Source organism: Urocampus carinirostris, chromosome 6 (assembly GCF_059441175.1).
Source record: "Urocampus carinirostris isolate Australia breed hairy pipefish chromosome 6, RoL_Ucar_1.0, whole genome shotgun sequence".
NCBI lineage: Eukaryota > Metazoa > Chordata > Actinopteri > Syngnathiformes > Syngnathidae > Urocampus > Urocampus carinirostris.
In genome coordinates, this window is record NC_142354.1 from 37,493,545 (window position 1) to 37,511,581 (window position 18,037).

The window sequence follows — 18,037 nt, forward strand, 5'->3', positions numbered from 1 at the left end:
TTTGTGGAGGGCAAACTGCTCATTAGTGGCATCAGTTTCATTGCAGCTTATGCGACTCCTTACAAATAAATGAACGTCGGCATCCTGATGTTTCCCAAGTAATGTCCACCACGTTTGGGTGGAGTTTATTGATGGCTGCTTGTGTCCAGAATAGGAATATTCCCATATGCTTCTTGCATAACAACACAAATGAGTGCATATTCTGTCAATGATACCAGTTATTCCAGCAGAGGACTCAAGAAATGAATGCTGGAAGAAAATGGAAAAAGAATGAGTCATTATGTTTGTTTCATCTCTATAGTCAAGTCAAGTCATTTTTATTTGTATAGCCCTTAATCACAAAGAGTCTCAAAGGGCTTCACAGGTTATTACACAGACTATTTTTTCAGACTATTATTACACCATCCCCTGATCTGGAACCAACATGAGGGCAAGGAAAAACGCAAAAACCTCAACATGAGGAAAATGAAGAAACCTTGAGAAGGGACCGCACATGTGGTGATCCCCCTTACCAGACAGCAAAGGATGTTGCAATCACAAAGAATACAGAGATATTGTCCAAGAAAAGTATAGGTTATTCATATGCTATAGAGTAAAAGTGTGTTTTAAGCTTAGATTTAAACATTTCCACTGAGGATGCAGATCGGATCATGGGGAAGAGCATTCCAAAGCACCGGTGCCCGGATGGAGAACGCTCTCGAACCAGCGGAACAATTCTTGGCTCTTGGGATCACCAGAAGACCGGCGCTCTCAGAACGAAGGCTTCGGACCGGAGGATCATCATTATCATTATCATTAGTTTAAATTTTCACCTTTTTCTATTGATTTTTCTTTAATTTTAAACTGTATTTATTATCAGGGTTAAGGGACAGGTTAAATCGAAATAAAAAACGAATGGAAGATAATAATGAACTGCCATAAACATAAAACTGTTTTAGAATTTCTTTCTTTTTCTGCCTACTTTTCCTTATTTTCACATATTTTTTGCTCGATGCTCACAATTTGTTTGTAATAATGAGCTGCAATTATTTAGGGAAAACACATAAAATATGTAATAGATACTGTAAAGTAAAACAATAGAAATACATTTTTAAATTAGTAAAATAAACACCAACACGACAGGAATATTATAAGAAAATCGTATTTTTTAAAAACTTTTTTTAACCTTTTTAACTTTTTTAGCTTTATTTTCCCATTTTTTTCCATATTCTCTTAAAAATCTTATCATAACATGAAAAAAGTCTTATCGTTTTTATATCAAACAACAAAATATTCCAAAGAATGTTGGTTGTCTTAATAACAAATGATAGAGCTTTTACACTTTTTTGGGGGGGGGTCGTTATTATTTTTCAATTTTACCACCACTAATAGAACAAATAAAATAAAACACAAAAAATCAAAAGGACTCTGTGTAATAATGGACTACAGAGACTCAAAGGAGCAAATTGGAACCTTTTCTTTTATATTTTTGCCCAACCTTTTACAAGGTTTTTAGTTCTTGAGGATACACATAGCAGCGAGATGACAATCAGGTCCCTTCATAAAGTTCATGACGTTTTGCTTACTATTAAAACCAAGATGGTTCTTTTATAAATTACATTTTTTGCAACTAAAGGGTACTAAATAATAGACAATGTCCCTTTAATTCGTTTACTTAGTGTTTACCGATTAAGAGCTAAGAGCAGGACAAATAATAATGAAATGAAAAAAAGTCAAATGATAAAAATATGATAAAATACAATGTATACAATTTGGAAAATTATCTGTCTACAGAACAAACTCACTTCATTTGTAAATATTGTTAGATTTCGTATTTTACTATTTTACCCCATATTTTTAACTTTTTGGGGGAGGATAAGATTTGCTAGCCACTAGTTCAGGGTAATGCCCTCACATTTCACCCGTTAGTCACCAATATGCTCCAGTTAAGGGCTCCATTTAGAAAATAGATAGAAGTTCTTGCGATCATCTATAAGAGGAGAAGATATTCTTTAGCCTCACAAAGCCGCTTGGTTTGTCTTGAAAAGAAATGACAACGTTAATCAAATGGTTATGGCCAGCATAGCAAGCGCTCAGAGAGAAATAAGAATTTGGAACAGTTGAGATGTTAATCATTATCACTGCAAACATGATAATGCTTACAATATAAACATTCCATGAGGGTAAAAAAAACAAAAAATGACAGCAAAATGAGATTGGTCTTTTCCCATGACAGTTACTTTATATGATAAACTATTGGCCTCTTTATGGTCAAACATTGGATGTTTTGAGTGTTTCAGCTGTAAGTGTGTGAAAGTAGAAGAAATAATTCACTTAGCAGCGTCATAATAAGCTACTTGAGGTGGGCTGAGAGATGAAACTGGACCTGGTGGAAGACAGAAGGCAAGACACAAAGTAGGAGTAATCCATAAAAACTTTACAAAAAATTATGAGAAGATAAAACTGGACCTGGGAAGACAGAAGGCAAAAGACAGAGTAAGAGTATTTCCTCCAAAATTCTACAAAATATATACAAGGTTTGGGCACATTTCACAGGTTCTGAAGTGTGGGATTTCTTCCTTGTTTTCCTTGCAAGTTCAAAATTAATTGATGCCTTTTCTTCTTATTTTGTGTGACTACAAACAATTTATCTTGCAAAAGCTGTGTTGACTTGGTGAATATAAGAACACAATGCTTGCTGGATTAAGGGTGAGGAGAGCCAGATTCGATGATAAGGCCACTCTGCCTTTTTCTGGATTCAAACAGATGATGGCATTGTGTATTATTAAACACCTCCTAGAGGTAAAAAAAACGTCATTCATTAAAAAAAAACAATATTGATTTAAATAATTAGCAAAAATATATCAACTTTCATAACCACCTGCATTTTTTTCAAATACTCGTAGGTCAAAATTATTTTGATTAGTTTTACACAACATGAGGCTCACCTAGAGGTAACTGACGAATTTGTCCGACATCTTGATACTACAGGCACCCCTATAAAAAAGCTGGGCGAACAATGAGAAGAAAATAAATGTGGTTTGGTCACTTTGAGTTTCTGTAGTTTGTGTTCTTTCTTGTGCTTTGTAGGACTCGTTTTCGATTGCACTAAACAATACAGTCACATGTAGAGGTCAAATATTACACAGTGTCCCTTTAACAAACCGATCCTCACAGCATATGAAGTTGCATACATGATGGCAAAGCAGGGCAAGTCACACATCTATGGTGAAACACTTAAAGACATAAAGCCAGCTGCTTTAAAGATGGTGAATCTAATAATACTCGAAACAGCGGCTGAATGTAAATTATCCCAAATTCCTCATTCAGAAGACACCATCAGCAACAAGAGTAAAGACCTTTTGGCTAAAGTAGTCGCAGATCTGAGAGCAGGACTATGTGTTTTGAATTTGAAAAATAATCATAATTTATTACACACCTAAGTAGGGTTTCCTGAATATTTATATGAAACTGGTGGAGTTTGGTAGCTCCAAAAAGGCTTAGGAACCACGTATACAGTTGTGGTCAAAGGTTTACATACACTTGTGAAGACCATAATATCATGGCTCTCTTGAGTTTCCAGTTATTTCTACAACTCGGAATTTTCTCTGATAGAGTAATTGGAACAGATAGTTCCCATCTCATCTCATCTCATCTCATCAGCTGTACCGCTTATCCTCATTAGGGTCATCCCAGCCATCTCCGGGCAGTAGGCAGGGGACACCCTGAACTGGTTGCCAGCCAATCGCAGGGCACATGGGGATAGACAACTCACTCGTTCGGGACAGTTTGGACCGGCCAATTCACCGGAAATGCATGTTTTTGGAATGTGGGAGGAAACCGGAGTGCCCGGAGGAAACCCACACAAGCACGGGGAGAACATACAAACTCCGCACAGGAAGTCTGGAGCTGGATTTGAACCCACGCAGGAGGTTCCCATGACATGAACTGTGCCGCACATGCGCTAACCACTGCGCCGCCGTGCTGCCCACAGATAGTTCTTTGTCACAAAAAAATTCATAAGGTTTGGTTCTTTCATGACTTTATTATGGATTAACAGAAAAAGTGATCCAATCTGAGGGGTCAAAAATATACAAACAGCAGCGCTAATACTTGGTAACATGTCCCCAGGCTATTTTCACTTCAACTTGGCACCTTTGGTAGCCATCCACAAACTTCTGGTTAAATCTTTGACTACTCCTCTTGACAGAATGTGTGCAGTTCAGTTAAATTTAAAGGCGTTCTGACATGGACTTGTGTCTTCAGCATTGTCCACAAGTTCTCAATGTGGTCATAACTTTAGGAAGGCCATTCTAAAAGTTTAATTCTACCCTGATTTAGCCTTTCTATTACCACTTTTGATGTGTGTTTGGGGTCATTGTCCTGTTGGAAAACCACACTGCCCCAGACCCAATCTTCAGGCTGATGACTTTAGTTTATTTTGAATAATTTAAAGGTAATCTGCCTTCTGTAAAGCACCAGTTCTATCGGCAGCAAAACAGTCCCACAGCATAATACTACCACCACCGTGATTGACGGTTGGCATGGTGTACTTGGGGTTAAAGGCCTCACATTTTTTCCTCCAAACATATTGCAGGGCATAGTCGCCAGATAGCTCGATTTCTGTTTAGTCTGACCACGGAACTTTGCTTCAGAAGGTCTTATCTTTGCCCTTTTGATCAGCAGCAAACTTCAGCTGAGCCTTACCGTGGACTGTGGACACTGACACCTTCTTGGCTGATCTACATTTTGGTGATTCTCAATTGAATCTTCACCCTCCTGACCAATTTTCTCTCAGCAGCGGGTGATAGCTTGCGTTTTTTTCCTGATCGTGGCAGTGACAAAACGGTGCCATGCACTTAATACTTTCAAACTATTGTTTGCACTATAGCTCTTGGGACCTGCAGCTGCTTTGAAATGACTTTCCTGACTTGTTCAAGTGAAAGATTTGCTTTTTCAGGTCCATGCTGAGCTCCTATGACTTTCCCATTGTAGTGTTTGTGGGTGTTTGCATCCAATGAGCCCTATTTAAATGGCTTCAGAGGAGTCACCAGCCGTAGTCATTCATTAACACTCACAAAAAGTTAAGAGGCCATGCTATGAAGCTATTTTCACTGACACAACTTTCTAAGTCATCAAAATTGCTAATTCGTGTTGCTGTATGTATATTTTTGACCAAGCAGATTTGATCACTTTTTCTGTTAACCCATAATAAAGTCATAAAAGAACCGAACTTTGTGAATATTTTTGTGACCAAGAACTATCTGTTCCAATCACTCTATCAGAGAAAAATCAGAGTTGTAGAAATAACTGGAAACTCAAGAGAGCCATGACATTATTTTCTTCACAAGTGTATGTAAACTTATGACCACAACTGTATATACAGGGATTGGAGGGTTACTTTAAAAATGTGATTCGATACAGTTACCAAATAACTTTAGTAACGTAATCTGAATGCCATAATGTTAAAGTAAAGTAACTTGATTCCTTTCAATTACTTTGGGTTTTACTCGAATATCAAATATACTAATAAAAGACAAACTAAATATAAATACAAAATTGTGTTTAAAATAAATGAACAATGTAACCTTGAAAATTAAATATAGGAAACCAAGATCATGTACCGTATTTTCCCACTATAAGGCGCACCTAAAAGCCTTTATCTTTTTTTCAAAAGTTGACCATGCTTCTTATAATATGTATCAATATTGAGTTGCAACAGGTCTCGCAACTACAGTAAGCAGCCGCGACTCGATTTTCCCATGTAGAAGTAGTGCGCGGTGCATGCTGGGATATATGTACCGGCGTTTTATTTCCTAACCAGTGTGACAATCATCAATTGTCTTTACATGTTTGAGATATGTATTTTCTTCTCAACAGCCCGTCGGCGGGCCGTCCGAATGTTAAAGGGTTAACAAAGTTTGACTTTTCTGTTTTGTTGATGTTCCTACTGTATTGCCTTCTTGTCCAGTGTTTACAGTGCAGAAAATATGATAGTTGGTTATAGTCCTGACAAAAAAGTGCTCACGCGTTAAGCACATTGTATAGACTATTGAGCAAAAATAAAACGTTCTCTTTCATATGGCAGACAATATGTAAACTGTTTTAGCTCACATTAAGAGTAAACTAAGAACCCAATATTGTGTTACCCTTCTGATTTTCCTCAAAATCTGGTATGTCTTGTCATCTTTCTCTGTCTCTCTGGTGACAGTGATTAAAGTTATGATGGACACAATTAGTCTATCAGGACATCATGTATATGTAAATGTGAGACACATGTGAATGAGTGCTCGAAGTGAATGAATGGATGATTACTGATTCAGGGGCACCTGCGACTGCCCCGTTGGCGCCAAGAGCCACGGGACCTGATTGGCTGTTGGAATCTTTTCAAACTCCCGTCTTCCGAAAGAAACCCGTCAGACCGTCTGCGAACCTATGCTCTCGGCTAGGCAAGCTTTTGTACTCTCTGACATTATCCTGCCCTGTTTTCCTGCCTGATACCTGTTGCCGACCTCTTTTCTGGACCCGTTTCTGCTTTTGCTCCTCCGTTCCGGCCATCGACCTGTTTTGCCCTGTTTCCTGCCTGATACCTGTTGCCGACCTCTTTTCTGGACCCGTTTGTTTTGCTCCCCCGTCCTGGCCATCAACCTGTTTTCTCGCTGAACGACTACCCTCGCTTGACACGGAAGTGCCACTTCCGCGTTCCTGCCTTCTGCTACTCGTGACCGACGATCATCGGATCGCGGATGCAAGCACCGCTCACTTTCTTAATAAAAACGAACGCTATTGGGTCCTGTCTCCGTTCCTGGCTTGTGACAATGGATGCTTGAAAGGATGATGTAAAAGAGGCCATTAAATTGCATTTATCATTTAATTTGATCTATTCTATATATATAGAATCGGTGGCCTTGGGGGTATGGCGCCCGCCCCGAGACTGGGAGGTTGTGGTTCAAGCCTCGGCAGAGTCATACCTAAGACTTAAACATTGGTACCCGTTGCCTCCCTGCTTGGCGTTCAGCATTAGGGGTTGGAATTGGGGGGGTTTGGTCACCTAATGACTCCCAACACCTCGGTTGGGTTGAGCGAGGGGGCTGGGAATCCCCTCCTCTGAATCAATCTCCCAAAGAGAGTCAGAAATGACTCTAGCCACCTCCCACTAGGGGGATATGGCTGTGGTATATATATATATATATATATATATATATATATATATATATATATATATTAGGGTGGTCCTTAATGGGGTTCGAAATTTTTTTTTTGGAAATATTGGGCTCTGACCCCCCGCATATGTTCTTATATCGATAAAAACACACTGTGTGCAATTTTGAACAATTTGGATAATATTTAGAGGTAGCTCAACGACTTTGAAATTTCCCAAAATGGTAAAATTTTGGCAATTTTCGAGAAAAAACGGAAATCTTAACCCTATGTGTACGGCGTTTTAGAACATCCAATTTCAGTCCATTGCTTATAATTGTAACACAAGAAAAGTTACACGTAACTTTGTACACTAGGTCTGATATAATGTGCGAAAAATCCTTATTTTTCATACCAAAATTTCAGAGGCCTTGAGCGACCTCTAAATATCCTTTGATTTTGATGAAACTTTGCCTAATTACGTTTTGTATATATTGGAACATATTCAAGGGGTCAGAGCATGAAATTTTAAAAGTCGAAAAATAAGGACCACCCTAATATATATATATATATATATATATATATATATATATATATATATATATATAAATAATATATATTTATGTTCATACTTGTTTGTAGATGTTGTCTCATTAGTTGCACCTTATTATATGGCAATTTTATGGCAGGTTTTTAGTCAAATAGTCATTTTTTGTAGTCAGGCACCAGGGGCATCTGCGGGGGTCCTGAGAGTGAGCGCACAATTACTTGTATGTGGAATGAATGACACGGCAGAGAGAGAGACGAGCGAATGGGCATGGGAAATGTAAACGAAATTGATTTGAGCGAGAATAAAAACGCACACTGGATTTCATCATTGTCCCATTAAGTGTGCAACATAACTCTGTTTTTAAATAAGATTTGAATCCTGCAAAGTAATTCTTATTTTTCTGTGACTAACTGAATACAATTACGAATACAAGTCCTAATTACATAACGCTGTTAAATGTACTCCATGTATTCCATACTCGCCAAGCCTATATACATATAAAATGACAGCAGCCCACGTTCCGCATTCTTTGCCATAAAGTACCACATTATCCATGTCAGCCAGGCAAGGGGGACCTCACAAAGAGCGGCAGGAACGTGCAGAGGCGAAGAATGCAACTGATTGTGTCTTATCAGTTGCCACAGGCGCCGCCGCCACCGCCGCAGTCGCAAGCAGCACTGAACCACATTGTAGTAACATTCTATGAACACACGTTCTTTCTCACGCTAAAAAACGGAGTCCGTTTTAGCCATGGAAACACATGTTTATTCCAGTATAAAAATACAATAAAAAATAATTAGGTAGCAGTGAATATCTACAACAGTGTTGCGGACGTAATAAGAAAATAAAAGTGCTTGACCAGTGGAATCAATGGCCTGCCAGTGCAAGTGCAATATTATTCATCATATTCTATTTTTCCCTTTCTTCCCCTCAGAGGAACTGCTCCAGTTTGTTGGCACGTCCTTCCTGGCATTCCAGATGATCGTCAGCAGATAGGCATCATTCCAACTGGAGGTAGAAAACACAAATGTTGAAAATCCCTCTACAGTTTGAGTGTCTATTGACACAGAGACATTTTTTCATAGGTGGGAACATACCTTAAGTGGCCTCCTAGACATTTTGGAATTGTAGCAACTCGGGCTTTAGGTCTTCTCTAGTGTCATATGAACTAAAAGGGGGACAATATAGCCAATGGATCACTCGTTAAATTTATATACATGTGAAAAACTGTGGTTTGGATTCTACACTTTACTACTGCCACAGTCAACTTGCATACTGGGCCAAAGCTTTAAGTACATTCTTGGGGAAGTGCTTTTTAATGAATGACAGATTTTTTTACCCTTTCCTTCTGAGAAGACACCTATGCAGAAAGAGAGCCCCTATGCATACCACTGTACATAAGAACACACGGTTAAAATACTGTTACCTTAAATAGTTAATTTGGTTTTCTTAGATAAAATAGTTACCTAGTGAGATGCACACCACGCTGAGGATAACAGGAAAGGTATCTGCAACAAGCGTGAAGAATTGTAAAATTCCCAAATATTCGAACTGATAAGAGATATGCAACTCACCGATATCTTTGCCTTCTTTGGCCACGTCATGCTTTTCTGCAAAGATTATCAGCAAACAGGGGATCAATTTTCATTTTTTATTTTTAGTTTCTATTGATTTGTTTCTATACAATTCATGAGCTTAAATAATGGAACATTTATTAAAATTTTTGGAAAAACCCTTGTAAGCAGACATTTTGGGTTTGTTTAGTCATATTTTTATTACATACTTGATTACTAAGTAATAGAGTATATGTACACATTGAAATGTGTTCATTGAACACTTGTAGATACAAGTTTACTCTTTCAGTGTTAATATAACAGTTTATTTCAATGAACTCGGTAATAGTGTTCATTTCACAGTTTATTTTAAGGCACTCGGTTATAACATTAATTTACCGCTTAAAGAGAACTCGTAACACCACCTCAATAGCAATATGATCTACGAGTGTTAGATTAACACTGGTTACTTTACTGTGTACAAGTATTTTTGGATACGTTTTGATTCAGTAGTTGTTGCTGTATTGCGCAATGCAGGGGTCTCCAACGTAGTTCCCACATACATAATAAGACCCTAAATGTTTTTTTTAGAAATGCATATAGAAATGATGGGACTTTGTGCCAATCAGTAACAAAAAGTAACCGGTGGTATCAAAAAATTTGGTGACCGTTGGTGTAGTGCAACCGAAAATGAGAATTAAAAGGCACAGGTGACCAAAAAGCTTCTATGTTTATTTATTTATTTATTTATTTATTTATTTATTGCCAAATCTTTCGGTTTTGCTGTTTTTGGGTAACTGTAGCAGCAAGACAGCCAACAATTATGCCAGCTTCCTCTCACGCGTTAGGTAATTAAATGCAAATACTTACGATGTGTATGATAGTTAATGTATTTTTAGTTTATTTTAAAAATTAATATTGTGAGTGAGGTTTTTACCACGAGGAAGTGCTGATTAAAACACAGTGTCTCTTAAACAGTATATTCAGTGTTCTCGTTTGCCCGCGTCCCTGCGTCCTTGACGCATTATTTTTGCTGGGGACGCATCGTGTCAAATCAACGTGCGTCCCTGGGACACAACTTTTTTGACACAAAATTGTCATTATCATTTTTTAACAAAGATTTACCGCACTCCAAACTTTTCGTCAGGCAGATCCGCCATGGTTGTTTTGGTCTCGCGGTTCGAGTTTTCGTCTGTACGCCGATCTCGAGTTCGAGTTGCGTAGTGAATGTCCGTCTCTTTTTAGAGAACGGGCTTTTTCGACTCAACTCATTAAAGAGCCGGCTCTCCAACGGCTCACTTGCTTTGATGCATTATATCACGAATGATTATGTTGTATAAAGAAGAAAAAGAGGAAGTATAAAAGGAGAAAATGAAAAAATTTTGGGGACCCATAGATCTCTGTTGGGACCCATAGATTTTTGAGCATCACTTTTCAGAGGTAAAATGAACACTGAATTTTTACAAATAACAATTTTCGTTATTTACGTACACAACACATAGTTTGAAATTGTTTTTGTGTTGGTTATTTTTTTAGTAGGTAACCATTACTGGTATATTAATCTTTACTGGTAATGTACGTATAACTTAGCAAATTACAGTTACCATTGTGTTGTGAGTTGTCATTGCTCTGCCAACGTTAACATCTGCGATACCTTTAACAGAAGATGGCGGCGATGATGTCATATGACTCAATGTCTTCTCCGCCTTCATTGTGTGCGTGTCATCTTCAACACATACAAGACAGTAGGACAAGTTACTTTGTACTTGAAATACACGTCACTCTGCTGATTGTCATCTTCGAGATATTCGTGTGAGTGCGTACCTCGCCGTGTGGTGACTTCTGTAACGCCCCTGATAATTATATCTTTGTGAGCTGCTGCTGCCGCTTTGGTCGGTGGAGCTAATGAGGCTGAAACATCTGCAAAAACGTAGAAAACAACTTGTCACGCCACCACTGTAACTTCAGTACATATATAGTTTATAGTACAGAAAATTCCGGATTACCTGCCGCTACTTTTTTTGGTACATTTTAAACACTGCAGCTTTAAATACTGTGTGGCCTGTTCTTTTTATGCTTTTGGGAAAAAAAAAATTCTGTGTAAATAGCTGAAAAATGCTAAAGAAAATACAAATATGCATACAAATCATTGTGGTAATGCCAACATTGTTTATATACACAGGGTTGGGTAGGTTACTTTAACTGGATTACTTTCAATTACTTTTGGATTACTCCAATACCAAATATGCTAATAAAAGACAAAAGAAACTATATACGAATAAAATAAAAAAAAATTGTGCAGGCTTGGAATACATGGAACGGCAAAAATGATGTTGGCAAGCTGTTTGGATCTATTTTCATTTTGTTTCTGTCGCATTTTGTTAGTTTTGCCGGAGATCAAAGAGATGAAATCCAGTAGAGAAAGCTTACCATGTGTTGTGAGTCATCATTTTATTCATTTTTAGTTTCTTTTGTCTTTTATTAGCATATTTGGTATTTGAGTAATCCAAAAGTAATTCAAAGTAATCCAGTTAAAGTAACCCTACCCAACCCTGTATATACAGCAATGCATGACATGAGTAAAACAGGAGGTTTGACACACAATTCAATATTTACATTGTATTTCAGATATTTTGACTTTTTCGCCCACGAATCACTTATCGATGTATAAATCCGAATAGAGGTGAAGCACTAGTCTTTGATTAAGAAGCCGCAGATTCGTGTCATATGTTGCTTGACACTGAATCCTTAATCTTTAAAGCGGCGCTGCCACGAGCGGCTGCCTATTCCAGCAGCTGCCCTATTGTTTTATTGTCCGCTCCTATCTTCGGTGTTTTTTCTTCCCGTTTTGACAACTACACTATGGATTACTTCTATCCTATGGACATGGGTTTTAACGCACAAGAAATGTGTGTATTCAAGGAATTTCAACTCCTTGCCCTGAAGATTTCTCGTGCCGGCGTGATGAAGGGGGCTATCGTGGAGGAAAAGCCGGAGCTAGCGAAGCGGCTAGCGGCGTTATAAGTCTTCGGTACCATCCGTAATCATGGTAAATGCGAACTCACGACCAAATAAGATCGAGTGCTAAGCGCACAGGGAGCGCAGTTGCTGAGCGCAGTTGCTGTGTTTTGCGGAAACGTGGCTCACGTTTAGCATTCCGGACGCTAACGTGTAGCCACCCGGAGCTACCCGGAGCAATCCGGCTTCAACGCCGCTGAACAGAGACACGAAAGCCGGGGAGAATCGGAGAGCAGGCGGACTTGCTAACACGAGGTGGTGTATCCCTGGATTTTCACAAAGAAAAGTTTTCCATCTGCCGCAGGGATGTCGAATTTTTGGACTGGCGTGACGTCATCCACTTCGCTACAAGCACCCCTAGGGCATCATGTTCATCTGTTAATAAACAACAGGGTAGACTGCTGGAAGTGTGAATTTCCCTACGGGGATGAATAAAGTATCTATCTATCTATCTATCTATCTATCTATCTATCTATCTATCTATCTATCTATCTATCTATCTATCTATCTATCTATCTATCTATCTATCTATCTATCTATCTATCTATCTATCTATCTATCTATCTATCTATCTATCTATCTATCCATCCATCCATCCATCCATCCATCCATCCATCCATCCATCCATCCATCCATCCATCCATCCATCCATCCATCCATCCATCTATCTATCTATCTATCTATCTATCTATCTATCTATCTATCTATCTATCTATCTATCTATCTATCTATCTATCTATCTATCTATCTATCTATCTATCTATCTATCTATCTATCTATCTATCTATCTATCTATCTATCTATCTAATGCCCCCGATAAGCAAGTAGTTAGTTGCCTTGCATCAGTATGTGAGTGTGTGTGAATGGGTAAGTGTGAAGCACATTGAAAAGCGCTTTGGGAGGTCTTCATTGACTTGAAAAGCGCTATATAAATGCAGACCATTTACATATACATCTATGTCATTGGCATGCATGTCAGGTCGCTGGAGTTTCCTTTAATCCATGAGCAACGATGACAAGCAAATGCAATTTGGTTCATTATTGACGCAACTACCAATAACAACAAAAACCCCAGAAAGACAACCCTCATTCTCCATCATGCAGTAGTTAGGACGTGTTTGTCTTTGTAATCGCTATCTTGGTCACATTTGACCTAGACAAATTAGGGGTGGTGGGAAGAAAATGGCGCAGCTAAAAGGTGTCCAGTGGAACGACACTGAGGCCGTTCTGCAGCAGGGATGAGCATGACGGCGTTCTCCCACAAACCCCCGTTGTCCCCCATTCCTCCATCAACATGAGTTTGTTCCGAACAGCTCTCGAAAAAGTTAGATAAAAGCAGATAGGTGCGTTGGGAAAAAAGCATAAGGACTCTTTGAACTCAGTTGGACATTGTTAACGCATAGTTAATAGAGAAAATACCGTACATAACTTTCAACTTTTTTTAAGGACACCTTAAACCACGGGTGTCAAACAGGCGGCCCGCGGGGCAGATCAGGCCCGTGCAGGGATTGAATCCGGCCCGCGAGACAACACTCAGAGAAGCGCTAGAAAGAAAACAGGCTGCAGGTTGAAATATGTCAACTTGATGTTGCCAAAGCCAGGTGTCTCTCACAAAGACACTGTACTTGTATTTATTTCTCTCTCTCTCTGTCTCTCTCTGTTTCTCTTTCTTTTCCACCCCTTTTCTTCCACTCTTTGTCTCTTTCACTCTCTGTGTCTCTCTTTTTCTCTTTCTTTGTTGCTCTTTGTCTCTTTCTCTCTCTGTGTCTTTTTAACTTCATTTGCTCTAACTTCCTTTTTTGGGGTGGCAGTGGCTCCGGAGGTAGAGAGCTCGTCTTGGGATCAAGAAATTGCAGGTTCTCTCTCTCTCTCTCTCTCTCTCTCTCTCTCTCTCTCTCTCTCTCTCTCTCTCTCTCTCTCTCTCTCTCTCTTCCACCCCGTTTCTCCCACTCTCTTTCACTCTCTGTGACTCTCTTTGTCTCTTTGCCTCTCTGTGTCTTTTAACCTCTAACTTCCTTTTTTTCCTTTTCTCTCTTTTCTTTATCTCTCTTCATACCCTTAGCGCACTTTTCTCTTTTCTCTCCTTCTGTCTTTCTATTTCTCTTTGGGTTACTTTCTTCCTCTCCCTTTCTTTTCCCCCTCTCTCATGACTTTTTATCTTTTGTTTCTCATTCTCTCTCCCTCTCTCTTTCTTTCTTTGTACTGCCCTCTCTCCTTTTCCTTCCCTCTTCTTATTATTTCTTTATCTCCTTTTCTTTCTCTTTAATCTACTAGTCCGGCCCCCGACAGAATGTTTGTTCTATCGTGTGGCCCCTGAGTTAAAATGAGTTTGACACCCCTGCCTTAAACGATGCACACCACCCTCAACCCAGCAGCTAAATCGGGTGCGGCTCGTACAAAGACAAAATTGAGTTTTCTTCTTAAATTTTTGCCAGAAGCTTTTAATCAGATACGCTCTCTAGTGCAGAATTTACGGTAATTGTTTTAATGCCATCAGGATAAAATAGAGAAAAAGTGCCCACCTGGACACACACATGAATTTTGTTTTAATGTAGACATGGTGTAATTTAAACTCTTTTATTTTCCACTACTAAAGTCCATTTATATTGAAAGGAATAATGGATCTCATACCGCATATTGTCGTGGAAGAAAATGATGCCCACAAGTTCCAGTCTACTTGCACTGGGGCCCACAATGGGACAGTGACCAACGTGGAAATTATTAAAGCTAATTTACATGGAGGCCAAATGGGGAAAAACGTTTTCCATTTAAGTGTTGTTACAGGCCACTTAAATGGGCGAGCACACAAAATCCAGGAAAGTGCGGTTGGATAGTCTTTCTCAAGCCGTGTGCTGTCAGACCTTGTCTGGTCTGCTGCAGGAAATTGTTCATTTTAATGTAATTGGTGACAACAAATTGGTCATTATTCACAAAAAGCATGCAGTTAAGTCAAGTCAAGTCATATTTATTTGTATAGCCCTTTAACACAAACAGTCTCAAAGGGCTGTACAGAGCACAACAACAACAAAATAAATAGTAAAATATAACATCAGCTATAGAAAATATTTTTCTAGGTATGGAAATATGTTAAGCAAAATATGGACAAATTAAATATGTAACTTGGTTTACATAGAATACAAATGCCAAATATGATTACATAAATTATAATAGTATTGTAATGTAAAGTTCATACTCAGGTAAAAAAAAAATAATGGGAGCTAGATAGCTAGCTAAAATAGTAAAAAACAGATCTAATGTTTGCTCGATAGCATGCAAAAAATGTAAAAAGCTAGGTAGATAGCTTATTAAATAGCTAAAAACGTACGAAGATAGCTAGCTACAAAGCTAAAAAAGTAGCTGTGTGTGTGTGCACGCCTTGTATAAATCGGTGCATTGACCCTTTTCACGTGACGATACGTTGCTTTCTCTGGCAGAATGAGAGCCATGGCGGACGGCAAGAAGCACCCTAGCAGTCAGACTTGAATAAGCATTTGAGTTGGGTTTTTCCTTGCCCTCATGTTGGTTTCAGATCAGGGGATGATGTAATAATTGTCTGAAAAATAGTCTGTGTAATAACCTGTGAAGCCCTTTGAGACTCTTTGTGATTAAGGGCTATACAAATAAAAATGACTTGACTAGTATCTGTGCTTATAAATAAATAGCTGTGACCAGGAGAGCTCCATCCATCTATTATATGCACCGCTTATCCTCAGTAGGGTCGCGGGGGTGGCAGGGCGCATCCCAGCTATTTTCGGGCAGTGGGCAGGGGACACCCTGAACTGTTTGCCAGCCAATCGCAGGGCACACAGACACAGACAATTCGCTCGCTCATTCACACCTAGGGACAATTTGGACCTGCCAATTAACCTGACATGCATGTTTTTAGAGAGTGGGAGGAAACCGGAGTGCCAGGAGGAAACGCACGCAAGCACAGGGAGAACATGCAAACTCCACACAGGAAGGTTTAATTCCATTACCTCAGAACTGTGCCGCACATGTGCTAACCACTGCGTCGCACGGATTTAGAAGCTCTACATATCTAAAATGGGCAGCACGGCGGCGCAGTGATTAGCGCGTGTGTGGCGCAGTTCTGAGGTCATGGGTTCAAATCCAGCTACCAGACTTCCTGTGCGGAGTTTGTATGTTCTCCCCGTGCTTGCGTGGGTTTCCTCCGGGCACTCCGGTTTCCTCCTACTTTCCAAAAACATGCATTTCAGGTGAATTGGCCGGTCCAAATTGTTCCTAGGTGTGAATGAGCGAGTGAGTTGTCTGTCCCTGCGTGCCCTGCGACTGGCTGGCAACCAGTTCAGGGTGTCCCCTGCCCACTGCCCGAAGATAGCTGGGATGGGCTCCAGCACCCCCGCGACCCTACTGAGGATAAGCGGTGTAGATAATGGATGGATACATCTAAAATGCAGAGCAACCCATTGAAAATAGCCTTACCTTTGCATTCAGGAGGCGGTGAATTGTAGTCACCCGTCTCGTCGCATTGGACGGAGCTATTACCAATGAGTACGTAGCCTTCGTAACACTCGTACAGGATGACCTTGCCATATGTCGGAAGGTCGTTGGAGTCCCACGAGTTTTTGCCGTTAGTCACCTCAGCAGGTTTTTTGCACTCTCTTACTAAAGGAGGGAACAAACACAACACACTTTCAAGATTGTTTTTGAACTTGCAAAATACTTAAATTAAATCTTTTTTGAAATATATTGATCAAACGAACTTTAAAGATGTTTTTCTCAATTTCTACAACCTTAATCAAAAAAAAGGTTACATGTTACATTTATCAAAGGGCTAAAACTGCTCTCCAACTCCAGTTTGGAGATCATTAGTTCGCCACAATCGGTTCATAAGCGGCCTGCTGTATGTGCTAATGGGACCGTGTGAAATATTTGACCACTAGATGTCTCTGCATTGTGTAGGGCAACCAATAACAAGTGCTACAATGCACCAGGAAGAATACAAACTACAAAAACTCAAAGTGACCAAATCGCACCATTTTTCTTCTAAACTTTTTTCTCAGCCTTTCACAAGGTTTATGTTTTTTTGGGGTACCCCGTAGCTGCAAGATGGCGGAAAATCATGTCAGCTCCCTTTAAGTGAGCCTCATTTTATGTAAAATATTTAAACTCTACAATGTTTTTATTTTGTGTTTATTACCAGCTTGTTCTATTCTTGTTTTATTGTGTTTATTAAATTCTGTGTACAGCTACCTTGGGGTTAGTGAAAGGCGCTTTAAAGTAAAATATGTAGTAATAATAATAATAATAATAATAATAATAATAATATTGATAATAACTATATTAATGATAACAATGATAAGCCGCACGGTGGGTGGGTGGTTAGCGCGCAGCTTACGGTGCAGATGTTCAGGGTTTAAGTCCAACTACTGCAGCCCCCCCCCCCGTGTGGAGTTTGCATGTTCTCCCCGTCTCAGTGTGGGAATGAGTGAGTGAATGCTTGTCTGTCTCTGTGTGCCCTGTGACTAGCTGGCAAACAATTCCAGCGGTGCAGATAATGGATGTATGGATGGATGGATAATAATTATCATTAAATATAATAATTATCATTATTACAAATATTATTACTATGGTGAGTATTATAATATATTATTAAAATACACATAACTAGGTCTATATTAAAAAAATTATGGGTTATTCATTTTTGCTTATTATTCAAATCAACATTGCTTTTTTTAATCAATAGTTTTTTTTGTGAAACTCGGGAGGCAATAAACAATACAAAATTCCCCTCCCATCTGAAACCAGCTTTGCTCTCAGACATTACATTTCATTT

The 18,037-nt window shown here is 39.2% G+C and overlaps 1 protein-coding gene across 2 annotated transcripts in view; it reads right to left on the minus strand.

Annotated features, from left to right (window-relative positions):
- Window positions 1-8,411: 8,411 nt before the first annotated feature.
- LOC148364741 (complement decay-accelerating factor, GPI-anchored) overlaps window positions 8,412-18,037 on the minus strand; it is a 20,439-nt gene continuing 10,813 nt past the window's right edge. Inside the window, exons 5-12 of one of the 2 annotated variants that reach the window (XR_015850642.1) lie at window positions 16,684-16,866; window positions 11,047-11,142; window positions 10,827-10,948; window positions 9,244-9,279; window positions 9,136-9,177; window positions 9,009-9,060; window positions 8,767-8,837; window positions 8,412-8,677 (exon numbers count right to left, since the gene is read on the minus strand). Coding sequence is in view for 1 of the 2 variants with exons in the window: in XM_088337254.1 (XP_088193380.1) it covers window positions 8,780-8,837; window positions 9,009-9,060; window positions 9,136-9,177; window positions 9,244-9,279; window positions 10,877-10,948; window positions 11,047-11,142; window positions 16,684-16,866 (539 nt within the window). In the remaining variant the exon portion in view is untranslated. The remainder of the gene's footprint in view (window positions 8,678-8,766; window positions 8,838-9,008; window positions 9,061-9,135; window positions 9,178-9,243; window positions 9,280-10,826; window positions 10,949-11,046; window positions 11,143-16,683; window positions 16,867-18,037) is intronic. The other variant, XM_088337254.1, reaches the window with a different exon arrangement.